The 19,789-nt window shown below is 39.3% G+C and overlaps 1 protein-coding gene across 1 annotated transcript in view; it reads left to right on the plus strand.

Annotated features, from left to right (window-relative positions):
* CDH8 (cadherin 8) overlaps positions 1-19,789 on the plus strand; it is a 194,931-nt gene that overhangs the window by 90,229 nt on the left and 84,913 nt on the right. The window contains exon 4 of the mRNA XM_048816573.2: positions 343-462. Within this exon, the coding sequence (XP_048672530.1) occupies positions 343-462 (120 nt within the window). The remainder of the gene's footprint in view (positions 1-342; positions 463-19,789) is intronic.

The raw sequence follows: 19,789 nt of genomic DNA on the forward strand, positions 1-19,789 counted from the left end.
ATCCCTTTGATATGATTCCCTTTGCAAATGCTTGAAGTCTGCATAGATCTAACAGTAACTTTAAAATGCATTCTATAAAGGAACCTTAAATAATACAACTACTAAAAAGGTTTTGCTTTATCTAGAACATTAGGCTGGTGGCATATTTCTTCTCACAGCATAATGTTTTGTCTGTGCTCTCTGAATAATGTTTTAAGTCATAACTGATTACTTTTTCATTTTACTGACATCTCTCACTTCATGAATTTCTGTATAGATTTAAACAAATTGATTTTTTTCATAAAGAAACATACAAATCTCTGGCAAGAACTGAAATGTTAATTAAATATTCTTTTAAACTAGGTACCTTTGTTACTAAAGTAACGGCCACAGATGCAGATGATCCAGTTTATGGAAATAGTGCAAAGCTGGTTTACAGCATTTTGGAAGGACAGCCTTACTTCTCCATTGAACCGCATACAGGTAGGTGACCCTGAATTAGGACTCTCCAGGTAACAATATACATAAGAAGCAGCATTTTCTGAATATTTCACTCACTGCACTTAAACACGATATGTAAAGAGATGTCTGTCAGCATTAGTCAGGCTGTAATCTATGAGTATCTGATTCGTTTCCAGTCGTGATCTGATGATGATTTAAAAAAAAAAAGTCCTCTATTAGTGATGCTGATAATAATGCCAAAGCCAATACTGTAGAAGTTACTGAAGCAAAACGCCCATTACTGTATGACTAACAACTGGTTAGGGACTGTCTGATTTGGCCTGGGGATTGTCATGAATATATTATATTTTTTAATAAAAGACTTTAGATTTTCTGGCTAAAGACTGTAGGGTTTGGCTTGGGTATTTTAGTGAATATAATGTGTGCTTTCATTAAGAAATATTTGTATTCCTTGATTGGATGGATCTGGGGACAGAGAATATGTTTTATTTGCATGAATTTGAGATGGCTTTATTTCTCATCATTTGCAATGCCATTAGTAAGTGTCTGATAATGTAGGTCACTTCAAAGAAGCGCTAAAAAAGCCAACCCCACATTGTTTATTCTGCTTATGCCACATTTAAAGCAAAAAAGCTATTGAGAAATGTTTTGGAGAGATTTGTTCTGTTGTCTTTTTTCCCAATGTTAATTTTCATATTTTTTCATGTTAGTTACTGTAAGTCAGTTGTGCTGGCCTCAGAAGGAAAAGAAAAGTCTAACTAAAATTACCTGAAATAACTTTGCCATTCATAAGTAAAGCAGCCATCTCATGCTTATGCAGATTAAATCTTTCATCAACACCAAAAAGTTCTGTTCAGAAGAAATTATTAGATGATGCTCCTAAATCAGTTAAAATGAGCCCGATTTTTATCTTGCTTGACACACCAATAAATTCCTCTTGGCTTCAGCTGAGTTGCACAAGGAAAACTGTTGTTCATTGACTATAATAAACAGAGGTGTCTGTGAGCCTACAATAGTGTGTTATGCATATAATATGACAGAGATCACTCTAATAAAGTGTTTTCATGTGGTCAGAAGAAAAATCAAAAGCAACCATGGCTATGGAACTGTCCTTTTGCAGCATGGTTTATTAATACATTGTATGCCTTACGTGAATCTCAGGTCTATGAAAATCTCTTCTGAATGCAGCACAATGAAATTATAGTGATTTCCTGTTGCCAGAGAGAAACACGTCCATTGAATGGCATAGGGCAGTCCCCTCTTCCCACTGAAGAATTTTCTCATCCTAGCTGAAGTACCACTTAGTCCCTATATCGTGCATCTGCATATATGTATGTAGGCAGAGGCCTGACCATGCAGAGTCCCTTTTGGGGCCTTAGAACATATTATTTGGTTTCTATAATACCTTTCAAACATAAGATATTACAAAATATTATATATAGTAATGACTAGAGTTAGATATATTGGTATATATCTAGTGCAACAAATGTAGTATTCAGTGTGTTCTGTGCTTCAGACACCAGAATCTTTCAGGAAGAAAAATAGTTTAAAGTGGTCCAGGAGGTAATAGCTACAGGGTAATATAATAAAATGAAATAAAGGAAAACTTAGTTTGAATATCGAGGCGGGGGAACCCATACCTAACAGTGAGATCTTTTATACTGTGAAATTATTATCAAAGTGAAGTAGTAGAATTCCCATTGCTGGAAATATTTGAAAGACCTGGTAAAGCACTAGAAAATAAACTGTACAGAACAATATAGCTTTAGTCAGAGGATGCATTAGAAGACTTAATAGGGCTTTTTAATCACCAATTTCTTGGATTCTCCAAGGAGCAGCTCCTGATGCACATGTTCATAAGTCCTTTAGCTGTTCTCAAGAGCTGTGCAAAACTAGCAGCTTTCAAAGAGGAGCTGAAAAGTGTTTTGTTTATCCAAGGTGAAGCTTTTTCATTTATTTCATTCAAAATGACCTTCATGGCAAAAATCCCAAACCTAAAATGTTGTGAATTTGCCCTCGGTTTATAATTTATATTTCAATTATTTTTTTTTACCAATATTGGCTCTTTTTCTTTCCGGGAAAACTGCTTAATACAAGAAATGACAATTTATCTTCCAGGAAAGCAGATGTTTATTTTCATGAAAGCCAGTAAAATCTCTGAGGATTTTTTGTGAACCTACAAATCATGATTTTTCTCCTGTTTCATTAGTATTACATTTCCCCACCTCATTTCCACTCATCAACAGTGCTATCAGTAGCAGTTCAGTGAGTTCTTTTTATAAAGGTGATAAATCAGTTCTCTAAAATGCATTAACTCATATAGGGTTCAATTGTGACAGATCCTGAATAAGTGTGCTGCCACAGAAGTAGTCCCAGGGAGCATATTGTGACCCACAGTCCGGGTCCAGGATTCCTCCTTACTCTATGGGAGAAATAATTTTCCCCAGATTTAAGTTTGGCACAGATTGTATCCCCTTCATCACCAGCGCATCTGATCTGGCTCACATGCTGTGGGGGAGGAGCCAAAACTCTACCCTTTCCCTGCCCACTTCCTCCTGACCTGTGTGGGAAGGGGAGTGACTCCATGGATGCTGCTCTCTGACTCATGTTGCTATGTTTAATATGGCCTGTCAGCACAGAGGAGTGAGAGGGTTCCTTTCTATTTCTGTACACCAGTGCATACCAGATCAGATCATCCTGTCTTTAAATTTTAAAACAAATTGCAGTGTCATGCTGGGGAGTTATTGGGGGTAGATCCTAGAGGAACCATGAGCCATACTAAATATTAAATCATAGAAATGACATCTGCATAACCTTGTTGTCTAGAATATAAAATGGCTAAACAAATACTCATTGACATAAAATTTATCTGGCACATCAAAAGTGAATACTAGCCTTGTAGAAACTACAGCTTTGCACTGTTACTGTTGAAATGGAGTATTCAGGTAGACTAAAGGTTTATAGTCAAGGGGCTTCCAAAGAGTTACACTGGTTTCAGAAACTGAGGAGGAAATATGCAGCAAGTTTTCCTGATAATCTGAGCATCTGGGAGTAATAGAATTGATAATGCCTGATACACACCAGGACACTTTTATGGTTTGTTGCATTCAGTCTCAGAAAGCCAATAGTAATAGATCAAATATAGTTACAATTTCCTAGCAGTTTGTGGCATTGTAAATTTCACCTTCTCCAGGTAGCGATGCATAAAACATGCAAATGACAGTATTCTCTGTGCATTTCTGGAGTTCAGCAACTTTACAATTTGAATAGTAAAGCTTAAAAATTAACATTAGCAGGTGAAGTGGGGGGAGGATGCATATTAACAAAGACAAAAAGTCTGGGTCTTCAGAGGAGCAAGCAGAATTAAAGTAGACATCCTGGGCTCTTTCTTATATGCGTCTAATCTTAGAAATGTGAGTGCCTCACAACTAGTATTTTTTCCCCTTGCTGAATAGGCTAGGACAATGTACTCCTAATATGCTAAGCGTGGGAATATTTGTGGTAGTTTAACTCCTGAGAGGTGTTCAGATGCAGTGGTGATAGGGCACTAATATAACAACTTAGAGTAGTTAGCGTATGATCTTGCCAGAAACAGATGTAAAAATGAAGGAAAACCTTCAGAAGGAGGCAATTTCAAGTAGCGTAGCTGATTTCTGTTTTTTCCTCTGTGGTTCCATTTTCATACATCCATATGAAGTGCAGGAGCTTTCCACATATAATACAGATATTTGTGCACTCATATTATTTCTACAATTCTCTGCCACAGATAAAAGCATCCCTGTATGAATGGATGCATATAAAAATGTGAACTACTTAAAAATCCATATTTATATTTTCCATCCCTCAGATGTTGCAGTACAATATTGTCTGAGATGACTGTCTTTTGAAAATTTTCATCCAGATTCCTCTCTGTGGTGATGCCAGCGCCTAGTGCAGTGTTAGAATGAAGGTGGCTTGTTGCCTCCTCTATTCAGGTTCAGTTTCTGGCACAGGCTAGATTTATGCCTGTTACAATGACCCCTATAGTTAGTATAAAATCATAGAACTGATAGGATCTTCCCTAGTTACATCATCTCCTGCTTCCTTCCTCCTCTGGCCCACCCCAGCCCTGGAATATCCTTGTACACTGGGCACCACAGCAGAGATGGTTAAGCGCAGGGAGACTCGTCTCTTTGCCTTGTGTACACTGTAGAGGCCTGCTGTGCCTGGGCATATTCTTTGGGAAGCCTTAGGGCTGCCTTGCTTTCTCTTTGCACCTGCCTACCTGCCATAAATGGGCTACAGGATCTTGTTGAATCAGATCCTTAGTCAAGACTCTGACACTGGTTTTCAGTTTGTTTGGCACATTTCTGTGTGGCTGCATGTATAGTCATAAGTATTGGTAGAAGACCCCTGCTTAAAACAGTCATTTTCCATTACCTTTTATGAAAAATGCATTTTCATAGTATTCCATAGTATTTCTCAAATTATGATTTTCCAACTCTATTATGTAGGTTATAGTGCACATCCCAGAAAGTAATCCAGTCTTTCTATTAAATGTCATTATATTATTAATCTTTCTATTAAATGTCATTATCACAGTTTGAGGAAAATACTTTCTGGATATAATTCTCTCCTCCTTTCCACCTGCATGGTTTCTTCTACAGATGAGTTTTAACAAGGCTGTTAATTCATAAGTTAGAGAGGAAAAATAAATAAATATTTTTTTAAATGAAGATTTTGTATGACACCAAGTTATGACACCAAATTAGTGATGTAACTCTCACTGGACTAAATAACTGTCACCTCCATAAATCATAACTATAGCTTGTCAGACAGATATGGAGCCGTGGCTTAATTTTTCCAATGGTCGGTGTTAAGACAGGATTCTGATATTATTTATAAAGGTATGCAAATTGCATTTACTCTCCAATAAGTCACACACTTACAATTTTTTCCCCAAGAAGAAGCTCAAGAATAGTTCTCATTTTTCAGCTTTTCCTAAGATATTAAATCACAACAGTCAGTTTTACAATATGATTATCATAATGGAACATAATCTGAAGTGACACGGTGTTCTACAATATAGAGGTGTCAGAGAAAATACATTTTCAACTGTCTGACTTATTTACATTTCATATGAACTTATTAAAATACTGTAACTCCTACACTGTCTTTGAAATAAAGTTTCGTGAAGGCTGCAGTTTAACATATTGCTTTATTATACTATAAGGCACAGTATATTATTCAAACGGAAACTCTGATTGTTTATAAAGCAGTAAATGTTTTACATTTTAAAAGAGGCTGTCTTGGAACTGCTCACTGGGGCCCTGTCTACACTAAAAAATTAGATCAACCTAGGTATGTGGCTCAGAGCTGTGAAAAATGTTGTGCCCTGAGTGCGGCAGTTAGGACGACCTAATCCCTGGGGGTAGACATGGCTAGGCCAACAGAAGAATTTTTACCCACTCTTGGAGAGATGGATTAACTACACTTAGAAAAGCCCCTTCTATCGATGTAGGAAATATGTGTCCTACGGTGCTACAAGCTGCACAGTGTAGTGCTGGTACTTTAGACCTGGTCTGGCTGTCATGGGTAGAGTCTGATTCAATAAAACTGAGATAAAAAACATGGAAACCAGGAGATCTAGAGAGCTGAGGTCGTTTGTCAGAGAAAAATGGAAACTTTCACGCAAGGTCATTGACTTGAATTCAGCCCTGATTGTTAGTGACTGAAGGGTTTCCATGATGCAGATGTGTTGAACATCCGTAGGAAACCAATCCAATTGAGAGATGACAGGTGTTCATATCACACACGTGTCCTCCATGACTAACTCAAATTGCAAGTCTTAGAGAATCTACAAAATACAAACTATATCCTGCCACCGTTACTTGTGTTGAGAAGTACCTTAGCCATTCACTGGTCCCATTAATTTCTGGTGAGCCAAGCAAGGACTGAATTGAAGCCACTGCCTACTGATTTGAATGGGACTAACCACTGTGTGATGTGCTCTCACCATGAGTTTCTAGGTGGAATTCAATGTGTCTGGTTTTAAGCTACAAAGGCCTAAATGGTTTGGGACTTGGTCCGACCCCTCTCCCTAGGCCATATTGCTGAAGTTGAGATACCTGGTGGTTCTCAAGCTGGAACATACATGAGTAAGCCAATCTAATGGTAGATATTGCACCTGCAAATGGGCATGCCTGAGTCTTGTATTTTAACTCTGATCATTCTTCAGTCTTTATTTGCTCCCTCTCATTTCACAACCATGTTCGGAATAGCGTACAAACAAAATAATATAAACAGTATAAAATACATTACATTACAAACATTTCTGGCACAATTGACTTCCTCTGTCTAGCTGGGAAATCACCTAGTTTATTAATAAATGCTACATTCTGTATAGCCTTAGGAAAAATGCCCTAGGAGTACTGCGAGCAGATATAAGGTTCTTCATTATAAAAAGGCTATTGGAGAAACTGGAGAAAGTTCATAGGTGGCCAACAAAGGCGAGAGTGATGAAAGAATATGATGTGATGAGAGATTGACTGAACTTTATTTGTATAAACTGATTAAAATGTGATTAAGGGAGGATATGAAATCATTACACAAATATTAGACAGGTGTTAATAAGAGGGAGGGGAAAGGACTATTATTGTAATTATGTGTGGTAAAATGGAGACGTAACATCCTCAGACTAGAAAGAGAGATGGGGAAAATTGAGCTTTGATACAAGAAATGCAATCTGGAGCTGTGTAATGAACTGCCTTGGAAGGGAGATGAACCATTTTCTCTAGACAGGTTTCAGAGTAGCAGCCGTGTTAGTCTCTATCCGCAAAAAGAAAATGAGGACTTGTACAGCCCACTGTATTTTCCACTGAATGAATCCGATGAAGTGAGCTGTAGCTCATGAAAGCGTATGCTTAAATAAATTTGTTAGTCTCTAAGGTGCCACAAGTCCTCATTTTCTCTAGAGGCTTTCTAAATAGTTTAGAATTAAACCCTACTGGGATTAGTACAGAGGGAGAAACTGCTCTGTGTTCTTCTGGGCTTTGATTGAGCCATGGCTCTGTGTCTCTCTTTACCAGCTAATGCTGTGTGGGAGCTGCACTAGTTATTGCAGATTTAAGCTTTCATTTAAAATAGTTTTTTGTAACTTTCTAGTTCTTTTGATTGTGTATTGAATGAGACTGAATGTTGTGCTGTCTTAATAAGCATGCAGACAGAGTGAACCTGTGGTTTAAATTCTATTCTGTTAAATAGGTATAACACCTACTGAAAATAATAGGATTTGCACCTATGTAAATGAGAGTCTATCTGGGCAAATAACCAATTTTTTGGGGGGTGGGGTGCTTTGCTAGCAGTTCTGAAAAATTGAAAAGAAAAAAGGTTGAAGTCAAACTGACTCCAAACACTTTTGGAATTTTCAGTTAATTGAATAAGTCAATTTTGGGTCAAATAAAACATTTTGTTCAACCCAAAAGATTTTGTTTCCTAGCGTTTTTAATGGGTTAGATTCACACACTAGCTAGAGAAGGGGGTTGTTTCCCCTGTACAACTTTTAGCCCAATGGTTAAGGCATTCATCTGGGATGTGGGAGATTGGAATTCAATTCCATTTCTCTATGGCCCAAAGACTATTAAAATATTATATACAAAGTAGAACAGCTTCAACAGGAGAGACTGAGGCCTTGTCTACACTACAGGAAATAATCGACCTGAGCTACGCAATTTGAGTTACGGGAATAGCATAACTCAAGTCAAAGTAGCTTAGATCTACTTACCACAGGGTCCTCACTATGCAATGTTGACAGGAGATGCCCTCCCATCAACTCCATTTACTCCTCTAGATCCAGTGGAGTACAGGAGTTGACAGGAGAGCAATCTGTGGTCAGTTTAGTGGGTTTTCACTAGACCCGGTAAATCAACCACCGATGCATTGGTTCCTGTGTGTCAATCCCCCAGTAAGTGTAGACAAGCCCTGAGAAAGACTTGCCCTAAATACCCTATTACTCAGCAAATAGGGCTGTCACCTGAGAAACCCAAGTTCAAATCCGTGCTCTGCTTCAGGCAAAGTGGAGCATTGAACCTTGTTCTCCCATATATATCCAAAGTGAGTAGCCTAGCCACTGGGCTGGATGTTAAAAAGGGGGATCATCACTATATTCTTCTTCTCTGTTTTGTGAATGACACCTAAGTCCACTTGTGAATCTAGCTGAGGGAGGGGGAGAAAAAAATGTCTGAGAGAATTTGGTGAATTCGTGTCAAATTTTTGAATAGTTTCAGGTCAACCAAAACTGTTTTTTTTTTGGCAAATAAACTATTCATCTGAAAAATTTCACCCAGCTCCAGCTGAAAGCAGAATTTGGCCCCTTAGTTCTAAAAGAAGTGGAAACTAACTCTCATTTATCAACAAGGGCTGTTAAAAACTGAACCCCAGTGGTGTCAATTTCAATGTTAGAGCTGTTGACATACTTATATTTGACATTTTAGTAGATCCCTTAAGATTGTTAGCCACACATAGGATTATGGGCACAGCTTAAGTGAGTAGAGCCGAGTACTACCTTTTTTTACCTCTCCTCCTCACAAGACAGCTCAAGAGGAATTTTCCAGTGTTGTTATCTTTGAATCTACACTGGTGTGGGGCAAGTCTGTCATGCCTCAACCAGAGAATCTTCCCAGCTCTTTCTTCTTGCTCTTCCTAGTGTTTGAATGGAAAATGTCAGGCCAGGTTGTGATCACAATTATATTGGTGTAAATGTAGAATACCTCCATTTTAATCATTGGTGTGTCCAATCAGAATCTGGTTCCTGTTTCAAAATCTGGGAAGCAGTGATTCATTTTTGGCTTCACTAAGTAGAATTTTCTTTGTTTGACAGTGCTAGAAGCTGTGCTGAAGATGCACTCAGAAGGCCACATTTTCAAAGCAAGTGTGCAGTTTTTCCTGTCACTGTATACTAAGCTCCTTTTATCCTTAGGAGATGTGTTAAGGCATTTATAAGGCTAACTGTCCTTAGTAGATCCTGTGAGTTGTCTTGGTGATGACCCAGTGGGGAGAGTCTTTTGCAGAGAGATTGCTTGTGCTGCAGACCTGGGGCTAAATTCTGAAGTCCTTTTTTTCATTCATGAGTCAAAAGGATAATTCTCGTGGGTAAAGGCTGTAGGATCGGGCCCCTTGATCACAGCAGGAGAAGAGTTGTCTTTTCATATTCATAAGGAAAAGATTTAACCACTGTGGACGTTTGAAAATAATTACAATGATTTCTGGTTGGAAAATAGGAGTGAACAGAACATTATGAACAGAGGAGTCTGGACTCTAAAGGGATGATTTCTGCTTCTAAAATTTACCAAGTAGTAATAATATTGGTATTTCTAACACTGCAGATCAATACCTATATCACCTCACAATGCTAGTGGATTATATTAGACTGAGGTATCTTCCTGATATGGAGTATGAAGTGCAGACTTTTGATGCTGTCTGATTAATTTTGTTCTTTAATAGAATGAATTCTTTTTTGTCAAGGTCCAGACTCCAGAGAAACATTTTTTCACACCGCAATAACAATAATGATGATTAGTATAAGCAAATAAAAAAATTTCAATCGGTTCAAAAGCATCTAGTGGTCTGGATTTGGCCCACAATCCACCTATTGACTACCCCTGTGTGGCAGGATGGACTAGATCTGGAGTTCTCATGGCCCTGTGTCACCCTGCCCCAGAATAGAACAGTGAGAAGTCCTCCAGGCAGGCTAGAGTGACTTCAGAGGAGCAGCCAATCAGAGGGGCTGCTGGAGCGACCAGTAAAGGGCCAGAAGGGCCAGATAAAAGGCAAGCAGCAGAACATAGCCTTTAGCTGCTTTGTGGAGCTTGATGGGGGAGTACCCGGTGCCAGGCTGGCTAGACGAACAGCAGGACCACGGACAGGTCACTGCAGAGAGCTCACCAGACAAAGCCAAGCCCAGGGAAGACTGCCAAAGACCGGGTGCCTGGCTGGTTCAATGAGCAGCAGGACCAAGGAAAGGTCAGTGCGGGCAGGTTGAGCCCAGGGGACTGAACACAGAACCTGCCTAGACCAGACAAGGGTTCCGAGATGGCCCTTGTTGATCTGGTTCCAGACTGAGCCCAGGGAGGGCTGCTGAAAAGGACAGCAGCTGAGGGTACTGAGATGGGCCCCGGCTGGGTGGTTGAAGAAGGCAATGCCTCTGTGAAGAAGACTAAGAGCTATGGCCCCATACCAGTACCATAATAAGAACTTAGGACTGTATACTCAGAGGGGAAGACCGCGTATGTGGCTTGGTCGGAGGGCTGAGTCACTGAAGACCCACAGAGAGAACCCTACTAGCTCAGCCAATCTCTGTAACAAGTGTAACTACTTCTATAATGTATTCAAACATCTGCATTAAAAGAACATCAAAGTTGCAAAGTCAAGCACTGAAAAGTTCGGAAATACCTGAATATGAGATTTCTTGTGCAACCTTATTCTGGCCCCCTTGGGTATATGCATTATGATACGAAATTTCTAATGACAAATAACCATAGAGTTTAAGGCCAGAAGGTACCACCAGATCATCTAGCCTGACCTTTTGCACATCAGAGGTTACTACTCCCACTCAGTTACACCTGTATTGAACCCAAGAACCTGGATTAGACCGAAGTATTCAGACCTCAGTAGACTAAACTACTTGCAGAGAATAGGGTGGACCGAGAAATACCAGTGCATGAGGTCCTTGCAATAGCAGCAAATTGATTTGGCGAGATGCACCCAGATGATCCTAGCAATTAACCTGCATACTATTTTTTTCCACAGGGTCCTTGCCTCATTCAGTGTGTGGTATCATTCTTCTTCCTGCAATATCAAGGGCAATTATAGTTAGGCAGAGTACTATTAGAAATAAAATGAAATCCTAAGGATGCAGGGTTTACATATGTGATATGCAGTGAAAAATGTTCATCTGCCTTTTTCACTCATAAAACAATCTCATCTATTCTCACATTTTGTGTGTACCTTTGAAAATTTATGCTTGAGTGAATAAATTGAATAGTTGGTAAGAACAGGTGAAAAGACTGTTTCCCCCATAACTATGAAACCCAGATAGGGTCTACTAAAACATACCAGCTTCTATCTCAAGAGATTTTATTAAACGACAGAGAGATGCATATATGGAGGAAAATGTAGATGCTGTTAGTTCATACACAATGGGAAACGTGCAAGGTCTAATTAAAAGGAAGCCTAATACGTAAGCAGTCACAAAAAATATTCAAAATGTGGTAGATCTAGACAAATAAAGTACAACAGTTTCTAGGTTCTTATATAGTTTCCAACACTTAAGGTCTTAAGAGATTTAAAATGTTTGTTTAGCAAGCAAGTAGAATTGTGCCCTCTTTCATTTGAATCTTAAACAAACTCATAACTCAGTGCTACTATTCAATGAGTATAATATATATAAATACTTTATACAGAGAATTAGAGTAAAATTAGCAGATCCTGATAAAGACGACATTGACAGTTCCTTCTCTCGTTATAAACTAAAACAAACATACCAAAAAAAAAAATCCCCAAAAATCCAAGACAGCACTCAAAAGTAGGTAAATATCCAGGGAGGATGGTTTAATGGCTAAATGTTTTTAAAATTATTGTGACCAATATGAAGTTTAGTCCTAATGGAAACTGAGGGAAAGTTTTACACACATCTTAACATAATTTCTTTTGTGTTCAAGAAATGTAGAATCCCACTAGTCTGTATGAGCGCTGAGACCTTGGCCCAGATCCCACAAGTGACTCCAAAAGGGCAGAGTCCCTGTACTGCTTAGAGCTCTGTAGAAGTCTGTGGGGCTCCATGTAGATATAGGGCTCAGGATCCTGCAGGATCAGGCCTCAGGGCTCAATCAAACCTCCCTTACTAAAAATACTCCCATTGAGTTGGATCAGGCCTTAAATTACTACTACACATAGAAGTAAAAATCTGTGCCAAGATCTTAGCATTAGGATGGAGACAAAACAGACATAACTGTACATCCCTCAGAGACTGATCTTTAGAAAACTGAAAAATTCTGATATCTTACTTTCAACAGATATGGCAGAAATTTCTCTATTGGAATATGAGACACAGGAGATCACTTGGGAGGTGGTGTATTGGTGAGATAATGAATCATTCCAAGTTGGGTTTTTTTAAGTGTTTGCATGTGTTTTGCTACTTCCCCACATATACACTGTTGTGTATTGTTTTATAGAACTATATTAATAGACATTTAAAAAAGAGAATAGAAAGAGTGGGAATGGCAAAGGGAAAAAATGCTCAAGTACTTTTGTGCTGCTTGCTCCTCCTTTTCCTCCTCACTATCTGCAGCCTCTGATGCCTCAGTTCTTATTCCCTGATCTTTTCCAGTGTCAGACACTGTGTGCTCTTCCAAACAAGTTTCTGAAAGCTGTCCACAGAGGTGTATATTAACTGATTCAAGTCGTGAGGCAGATTGTGCAAATTGCTCAGTGAATGCATTTAGGGCCACTGTAAAAGAAAATCCCATCCTGCAGCTGTTTTATTTGCTATGGAGCAGTGTGACACCAATAGCTGTTCAGGGAAAGTAACATAGCGTAAACATTGTGACTCCTATATTGGGGACTTTTGGGGAAGATAGATTCCATAGATAAGATATCTTTTAGATATCTATTTATTGATTACAGTCTAAGAAAGCTCTCCCCTCAGCAACTGAAATACTCTCTACAGGTTCATTGACACAGCCTTTACTATTCTTCTCCTCCCTAGCTTTAAGCCACTCTCATAATTCTCCCGCCCCCCATTAGTTTATGTCTCTAGCTGCCATAATTCTTTACTCTGGGACTTACCCCTTTCCCATTTTAGTCCATCAGAACCCACATTTCAGGGCATATCACAAAGATTATTTATTCAAGGTTTTTTCTGCGTTGAGTTGGGATTGAGAAGGTTGAATGAACAGGCTCTTAATTTTCGTGTGCGCTAAGGAGTGCATTAGCATTAATATTAGGTGAGCTTCAATTGCTTTCTAAGAGACGTTAGAAAGTTTGAGTAATTCCTGTGACTACAGCTTGAAGATCGATACAGTGTATGAGGTGAAAGAATAAATAAGTTTCAGAGACTCAGTCCTGAAACCCTCTGTGTTCAACTCTTCTTATCTTCTCCTGTTTTAATCACATTACTTATTTAGCTGAAGATGCAGAGAAAAGGGGGGCTTTTGTGTTTGTTAATCTGGTTGTTAAGAGATACTGACACTTCTGTTCTTTTGCTGGACAGCATACCATTGATATTGAGCATAGCTGTAGTGGTGGTGACAGTAAACCCTTGTAATTCAGACTTCTTTGATGTTACAGAACATTCAGACCTGCTGATAGTAACAGAGGCTATTAACTTATTCTTTTTACCTTTTTATTTTGTTTGAAATTGAGACTGAGCTTTGTCTGTGACTTGCAGCCCATGGCAAAAGGTTTATGAACTGACACTTCATGTTGGGATATGTCTAAAACCATTGAAATGACATGGTTGTGCTGGTAACACAGCAAAATGAAATTGTGTGCTTTAAAAATCAGAAACTTGGAACCTTTATTATGGTATACAAAGTTTTTGGAGTATTTAAATCTCCACCCCACAACACCCCTTTTTGTCAACTCCACAAACACAGTGTTGCCTATTTCATGCAATGAGAGACAAATATCTGGATTAACTGTGTGAGTGAGAGGGAAAACAGTGTGAGTGAGAATTATCCCAAGAAATGCAATAATCCATATCTTTTTCATAGTGGGCTTGATCCAAAACTGATTGAAGTCAATCCAGAGGGATGGCTTTAATGATCTTTGGATCAGGCCTGATACGAAAGAAACTCATAATGGACCATATTCTGATATCTTTACTCAAGATTAGTACAATCTTACTTCATGAGTGGTCCCACTGATTTCAAGAAAGTTGTTTATGGCATAAAGTTCTATTAAGCATGAATAAGGGAGTAGAATCTGGCCCTGTAACCAAATGTGTGTCAGTTGTAACATACCGGCTGTTTTTGAGAGAGCTGCCATTGATTTCAGTGGGAATTCCCCATGCAGTAAAAGGCCCTGCTCTTTTCACCTGTGACATATTTAGTGTACTATGTGCCTCTGAGAAATTATTTCCATTCCCTTCAGTGAGTTTTCTGCTCCCACTTTTCTTTCAAGCAGTGGACCACAATTGACCCTTATTCAGCACGTAGAATTCCAATGGATGTCAATAGGACTTTTTGCCTGAGTAACAAGGACAATTTAAGTTCCCTGTTGACAGGTTGCTGCTGGTTCTAGCAGTAAAAATAGCAGTTATAATATGAGCACATAGTGCTGCAGGGCTGTTTTCCTAACACTTATGACGAAAGATTAGATTGTATTAACCATTTCCTAATCACACTTACTGCAGGTGTTTAGCATAGCCATCAGAGAGATGGACCTGAGTTGAAAAATAATTCAGATCCTGCCTCTTTCATTTGCAAGGTTTAAGAACTAGGGATTTGATTCAGAATTTAGGGGCTGTCCATAAATTACATAATACAGTTTTAGGAGATTTTCAAGACCCGCACACCCCTTATAACACTGTAATGCTAAAACGAACATGCAGAATTAAGAACCCACCCACTCCCTAATGTGTTACATAATTTAGGACTGCCCCATATTAAGATAGGGCAAAATTCTGATTATATTATATTAAGAAAACACACAGTATTTTAGAATAATGGTCCACAACAGAATTGGGTGGGAAACAGTTTTACCATCTTGTCAGAAATTTTGAGATGTTTTCCCAAATAGTCACAAAAAGTCTAAATCTCAACTTTTCATGAACCAGGAATCCTGGGAGGGAAATGGATTGGGTCAATGGAATTGTTTTATTTTGATAATTTCAAAATGTTTTGTTTTTCATATTTGTAATCTTTTTAGTATAAATTAACTCAAATCTGAAACACAACTCATTTAAAAAAAAAACACTTTTTTTCTTTTTAGTTTCCAAAATGTCAAAGCATCCAATCTTGACAATTTTCATTTTTTTAATTTTATTTTTGAATCAAGAGATTAATCTAAACAGACCCTTTCCCTTGAACCATTTCAGTTTTGACTAAATATTTAGTTAGAAAATCACGATTAGCTCTTGACAACACTGAAGCTTATAATAGTGCTAAAAGAAAAGGAGTACTTGTGGCACCTTAGAGACTAACCAATTTATTTGAGCATAAGCTTTTGTGAGCTACAGCTCACTTCATCAGATGCATACTATGGAAAGTGTAGAAGATCTTTTTATATACACACAAAGCATGAAAAAATACCTCCTCCTACCCCACTCTCCTGCTGGTAATAGCTATCTAAAGTGATCACTCTCCTTACAATGTGTATGATAATCAAGTTGGGCCATTTCCAGCACAAATCCAGGTTTTCTCACCCCCCCCACTCCTCACACACACACAAACCCACTCTCCTGCTGGTAAAACACAAGATCAAATCCGCACAGATCAAATCCGCACAAGATCAAATCCTGGAACCCCGACCTGGGATATTCTATCTACTACCCAAGATCCATAAACCTGGAAACCCTGAGCGCCCCATCATCTCAGGCATTGGCACCCTGACAGCAGGATTGTCTGGCTATGTAGACTCCCTCCTCAGGCCCTACGCTACCAGCAGTCCCAGCTACCTTCAAGACACCACTGACTTCCTGAGGAAACTACAATCCATCGGTGATCTTCCTGATAACACCATCCTGGCCACTATGGATGTAGAAGCCCTCTACACCAACATTCCACACAAAGATGGACTACAAGCCATCAAGAACACTATCCCCGATAATGTCACGGCTAACCTGGTGGCTGAACTTTGTGACTTTGTCCTTACCCATAACTATTTTACATTTGGGGACAATGTATACCTTCAGATCAGCGGCACTGCTATAGGTACCCGCATGGCCCCACAGTATGCCAACATTTTTATGGCTGACTTAGAACAACGCTTCCTCAGCTCTCGTCCCCTAATGCCCCTACTCTACTTGCGCTATATTGATGACACCTTCATCATCTGGACCCATGGAAAAGAAGCCCTTGAGGAATTCCACCATGATTTCAACAATTTCCATCCCACCATCAACCTCAGCCTGGTCCAGTCCACACAAGAGATCCACTTCCTGGACACTACAGTGCTAATAAACGATTGTCACATAAACACCACCCTATGCCGGAAACCTACTGACCGCTATTCCTACCTACATGCCTCCAGCTTTCATCCTGACCACACCACACGATCCATCGTCTACAGCCAAGCTCTGCAATACAACCAAATTTGCTCCAACCCCTCAGACAAAGACAAACACCTACAAGATCTCTATCAAGCATTCTTACAACTACAATACCCACCTGCAGAAGTGAAGAAACAGATTGATAGAGCCAGAAGATTTCCCAGAAGTCACCTACTACAGGACAGGCCTAACAAAGAAAATATCAGAACGCCACTAGCCGTCACCTTCAGCCCCCAACTAAAACCCCTCCAATACATTATTAAGGATCTACAACCTACCCTTAAGGATGTCTCACAAATCTTGGGAGACAGGCCAGTCCTTGCTTACAGACAGCCCCCCAACCTGAAGCAAATACTCACCAGCAACCACATACCACACAACAGAACCACTAACCCAGGAACCTATCCTTGCAACAAAGCTCGTTGCCAACTGTGCCCACATATCTATTCAGGGGACACCATCACAGGGCCTAATAACATCAACCACACTATCAGAGGCTCGTTCACCTGCACATCCACCAATGTGATATATGCCATCATGTGCCAGCAATGCCCCTCTGCCATGTACATTTGTCAAACTGGACAGTCTCTATGTAAAAGAATAAATGGACACAAATCAGATGTCAAGAATTATAACATTCATAAACCAGTCGGAGAACACTTCAATCTCTCTGGTCACGTGATTACAGACATGAAAGTTGCTATATTACAACAAAAAAACTTCAAATCCAGACTCCAGCGAGAAACTGTTGAATTGGAATTCATTTGCAAATTGGATACAATTAACTTAGGCTTGAATAGAGACTGGGAGTGGCTAAGTCATTATACAAGGTAACCTATTTCCCCTTGTTTTTTCCTACCCCACCCCCCCTCAGACGTTCTTGTTAAACCCTGGATTTGTGCTGGAAATGGCCCACCTTGATTATCATACACATTGTAAGGAGAGTGGTCACTTTATATAAGCTATTACCAGCATGAGAGTGGGTTTGTGTGGGGGGGTGAGGGGGTGGGGGGTGAGAAAACCTGGATTTGTGCTGGAAATGGCTCAACTTGATTATCATACACATTGTAAGGAGAGTGGTCACTTTAGATAAGCTATTACCAGCAAGAGAGTGGGGTGGGAGGAGGTATTTTTTCATGCTTTGTGTGTATATAAAAAGACCTTTTACACTTTCCACAGTATGCATCCGATGAAGTGAGCTGTAGCTCACAAAAGCTTATGCTCAAATAAATTGGTTAGTCTCTAAGGTGCCACAAGTCCTCCTTTTCTTTTTGTGAATACAGACTAACACGGCTGTTGCTCTGAAACCTGTCATAATAGTGCTAGTGCAATGATCTATGTGATTACTGCAGGAGAGCGTATTCATTTTTTATAAGCATGCCTCCTCCTCCCCCACCAATATGGTTTTGATTTGGCCATATATTCAGCCATAAAATTTAGCTCTGGCTTTGAATTCCAGCCACCACTGAAGTTCAAGGATAATTGAATTCAGAGTTCTGAATCAGGCCCCTCTCTAACTGGGATAGATACGAGACAAAATTTCATACCTGGAATGAACAGATGCAATCCATTGACATTGGCAGGGTTCGTAGATTCCAAGGCCAGAAGGAATCACTGTGATCATCTATTCTGATCTCCTGTATAACACAAGCCATAGAACTTCCCCCCAAAAAACCTCTGGAGCAGATATTTTAGTAAAACATCCAGTCTTGACTAGCTTCATACTTCCATTTCAAATTTGGTCCATAATATTTACTGTAAATATCTGGATACATATAATCCTGGAGCCTCAGGCTTCCTGCTGCCCTGCAAGAACAGAGTATCTTTTTTCCCCGGAGCTCATTCTTATTAATGTAAATCAGCCTTCTTGTCAGAGCAGGAGGCATTTGAAGGCTCCGGGATTGTACTATTCGCAATAGGTAAATAATCCAATGATTTTGTTTTAAAGAAATCTTGATTATCAGAGAACATAACCCAAGCTATTTTTAGATTTGCACATAATAGAAATAAATATTTTGTTAAAAGATAATGAAAACAGATGTGTGATCTGTCATGTGACTCTTTTTTTATGCCATGTGTTAGAATTGCTGCCTTTTTAAAACAAAAGTGAATCCTAAATTCTTACTGAGTTAGTGTAAGTGTTTCCACATAAACAGTATCCTCCAGCTGAGAGTTCTGGAAATATGGGCCCTTAGAAAGAGACATTCTTTTCCATGCCTGATAAGAGCCCTAGAGCATCGTGGTTTAAAAAGACCACTGCACTGGTGGATTAGATTTCCCTTGGCACTCTTACGCTTCACTTACTACTAAGATGATTCAATAACTTGAACTCCTTGCTCTCTTTTCACAGACAGATGATTTCATTAAAAAGTATTATTCAAAACCAGGATTAATGGGGCAGGGAGGAACCTTCCCAGAGAAACTACTTTATGTTGTATTTTGATTTAACATTTATAGAGGCTTCCGTTATAGGGGTTCTGTTTGTTATGGTGGAGATGGCTGAATTTTCCACTGCATATTTGGTGTTGTATTTCCCATTCTAAGTATAGAGAATGCTGTGAATATGGCAGTGATTTAAGGGTGGTGGTGTGGCTAATTATTATTTTTTAAAATTATGTCTGTTCTATATGATTAGAAGTTGTGAATTTCAAGGCATAGCATCATATTGCTGCTGTTGTAAGCGTGATATTGTTCTTTAATTTTGTGTAGGTTTATTTTTTTCCCGTTGCAGGCCCCAATACTGCTATGAGAACCATGTAGGCACCGTGACTTTAATGGGGGTTTATGGTGGGGTGAGGGTTGGGGGCAGTAGTCTACCTGCATGGATCTCCCTGCAAGATAGGAGTTTTAGTTTGGCCATTAACCATATTGTTTTCAGAGCTCCAAATCACATTTTTGAGAATCACAGAGCTGTTTCACTTCATCAAAACCCTTTTAAATATATGAACCCAATCTTGCCCTACACTTGCAATGGGAGCTCTGCCTAAGCAAAGACTACATGAATGACTGCTGATTCTGGAGATCTTTCTCAAAGATATTGCATCGCTCAAACAGAAGTTATGGGTTTGATGCAGGAATTAGAGCAGGAGGTTCCATTTCCTG

This window comes from Caretta caretta, chromosome 12 (genome assembly GCF_965140235.1).
Source record: "Caretta caretta isolate rCarCar2 chromosome 12, rCarCar1.hap1, whole genome shotgun sequence".
NCBI lineage: Eukaryota > Metazoa > Chordata > Testudines > Cheloniidae > Caretta > Caretta caretta.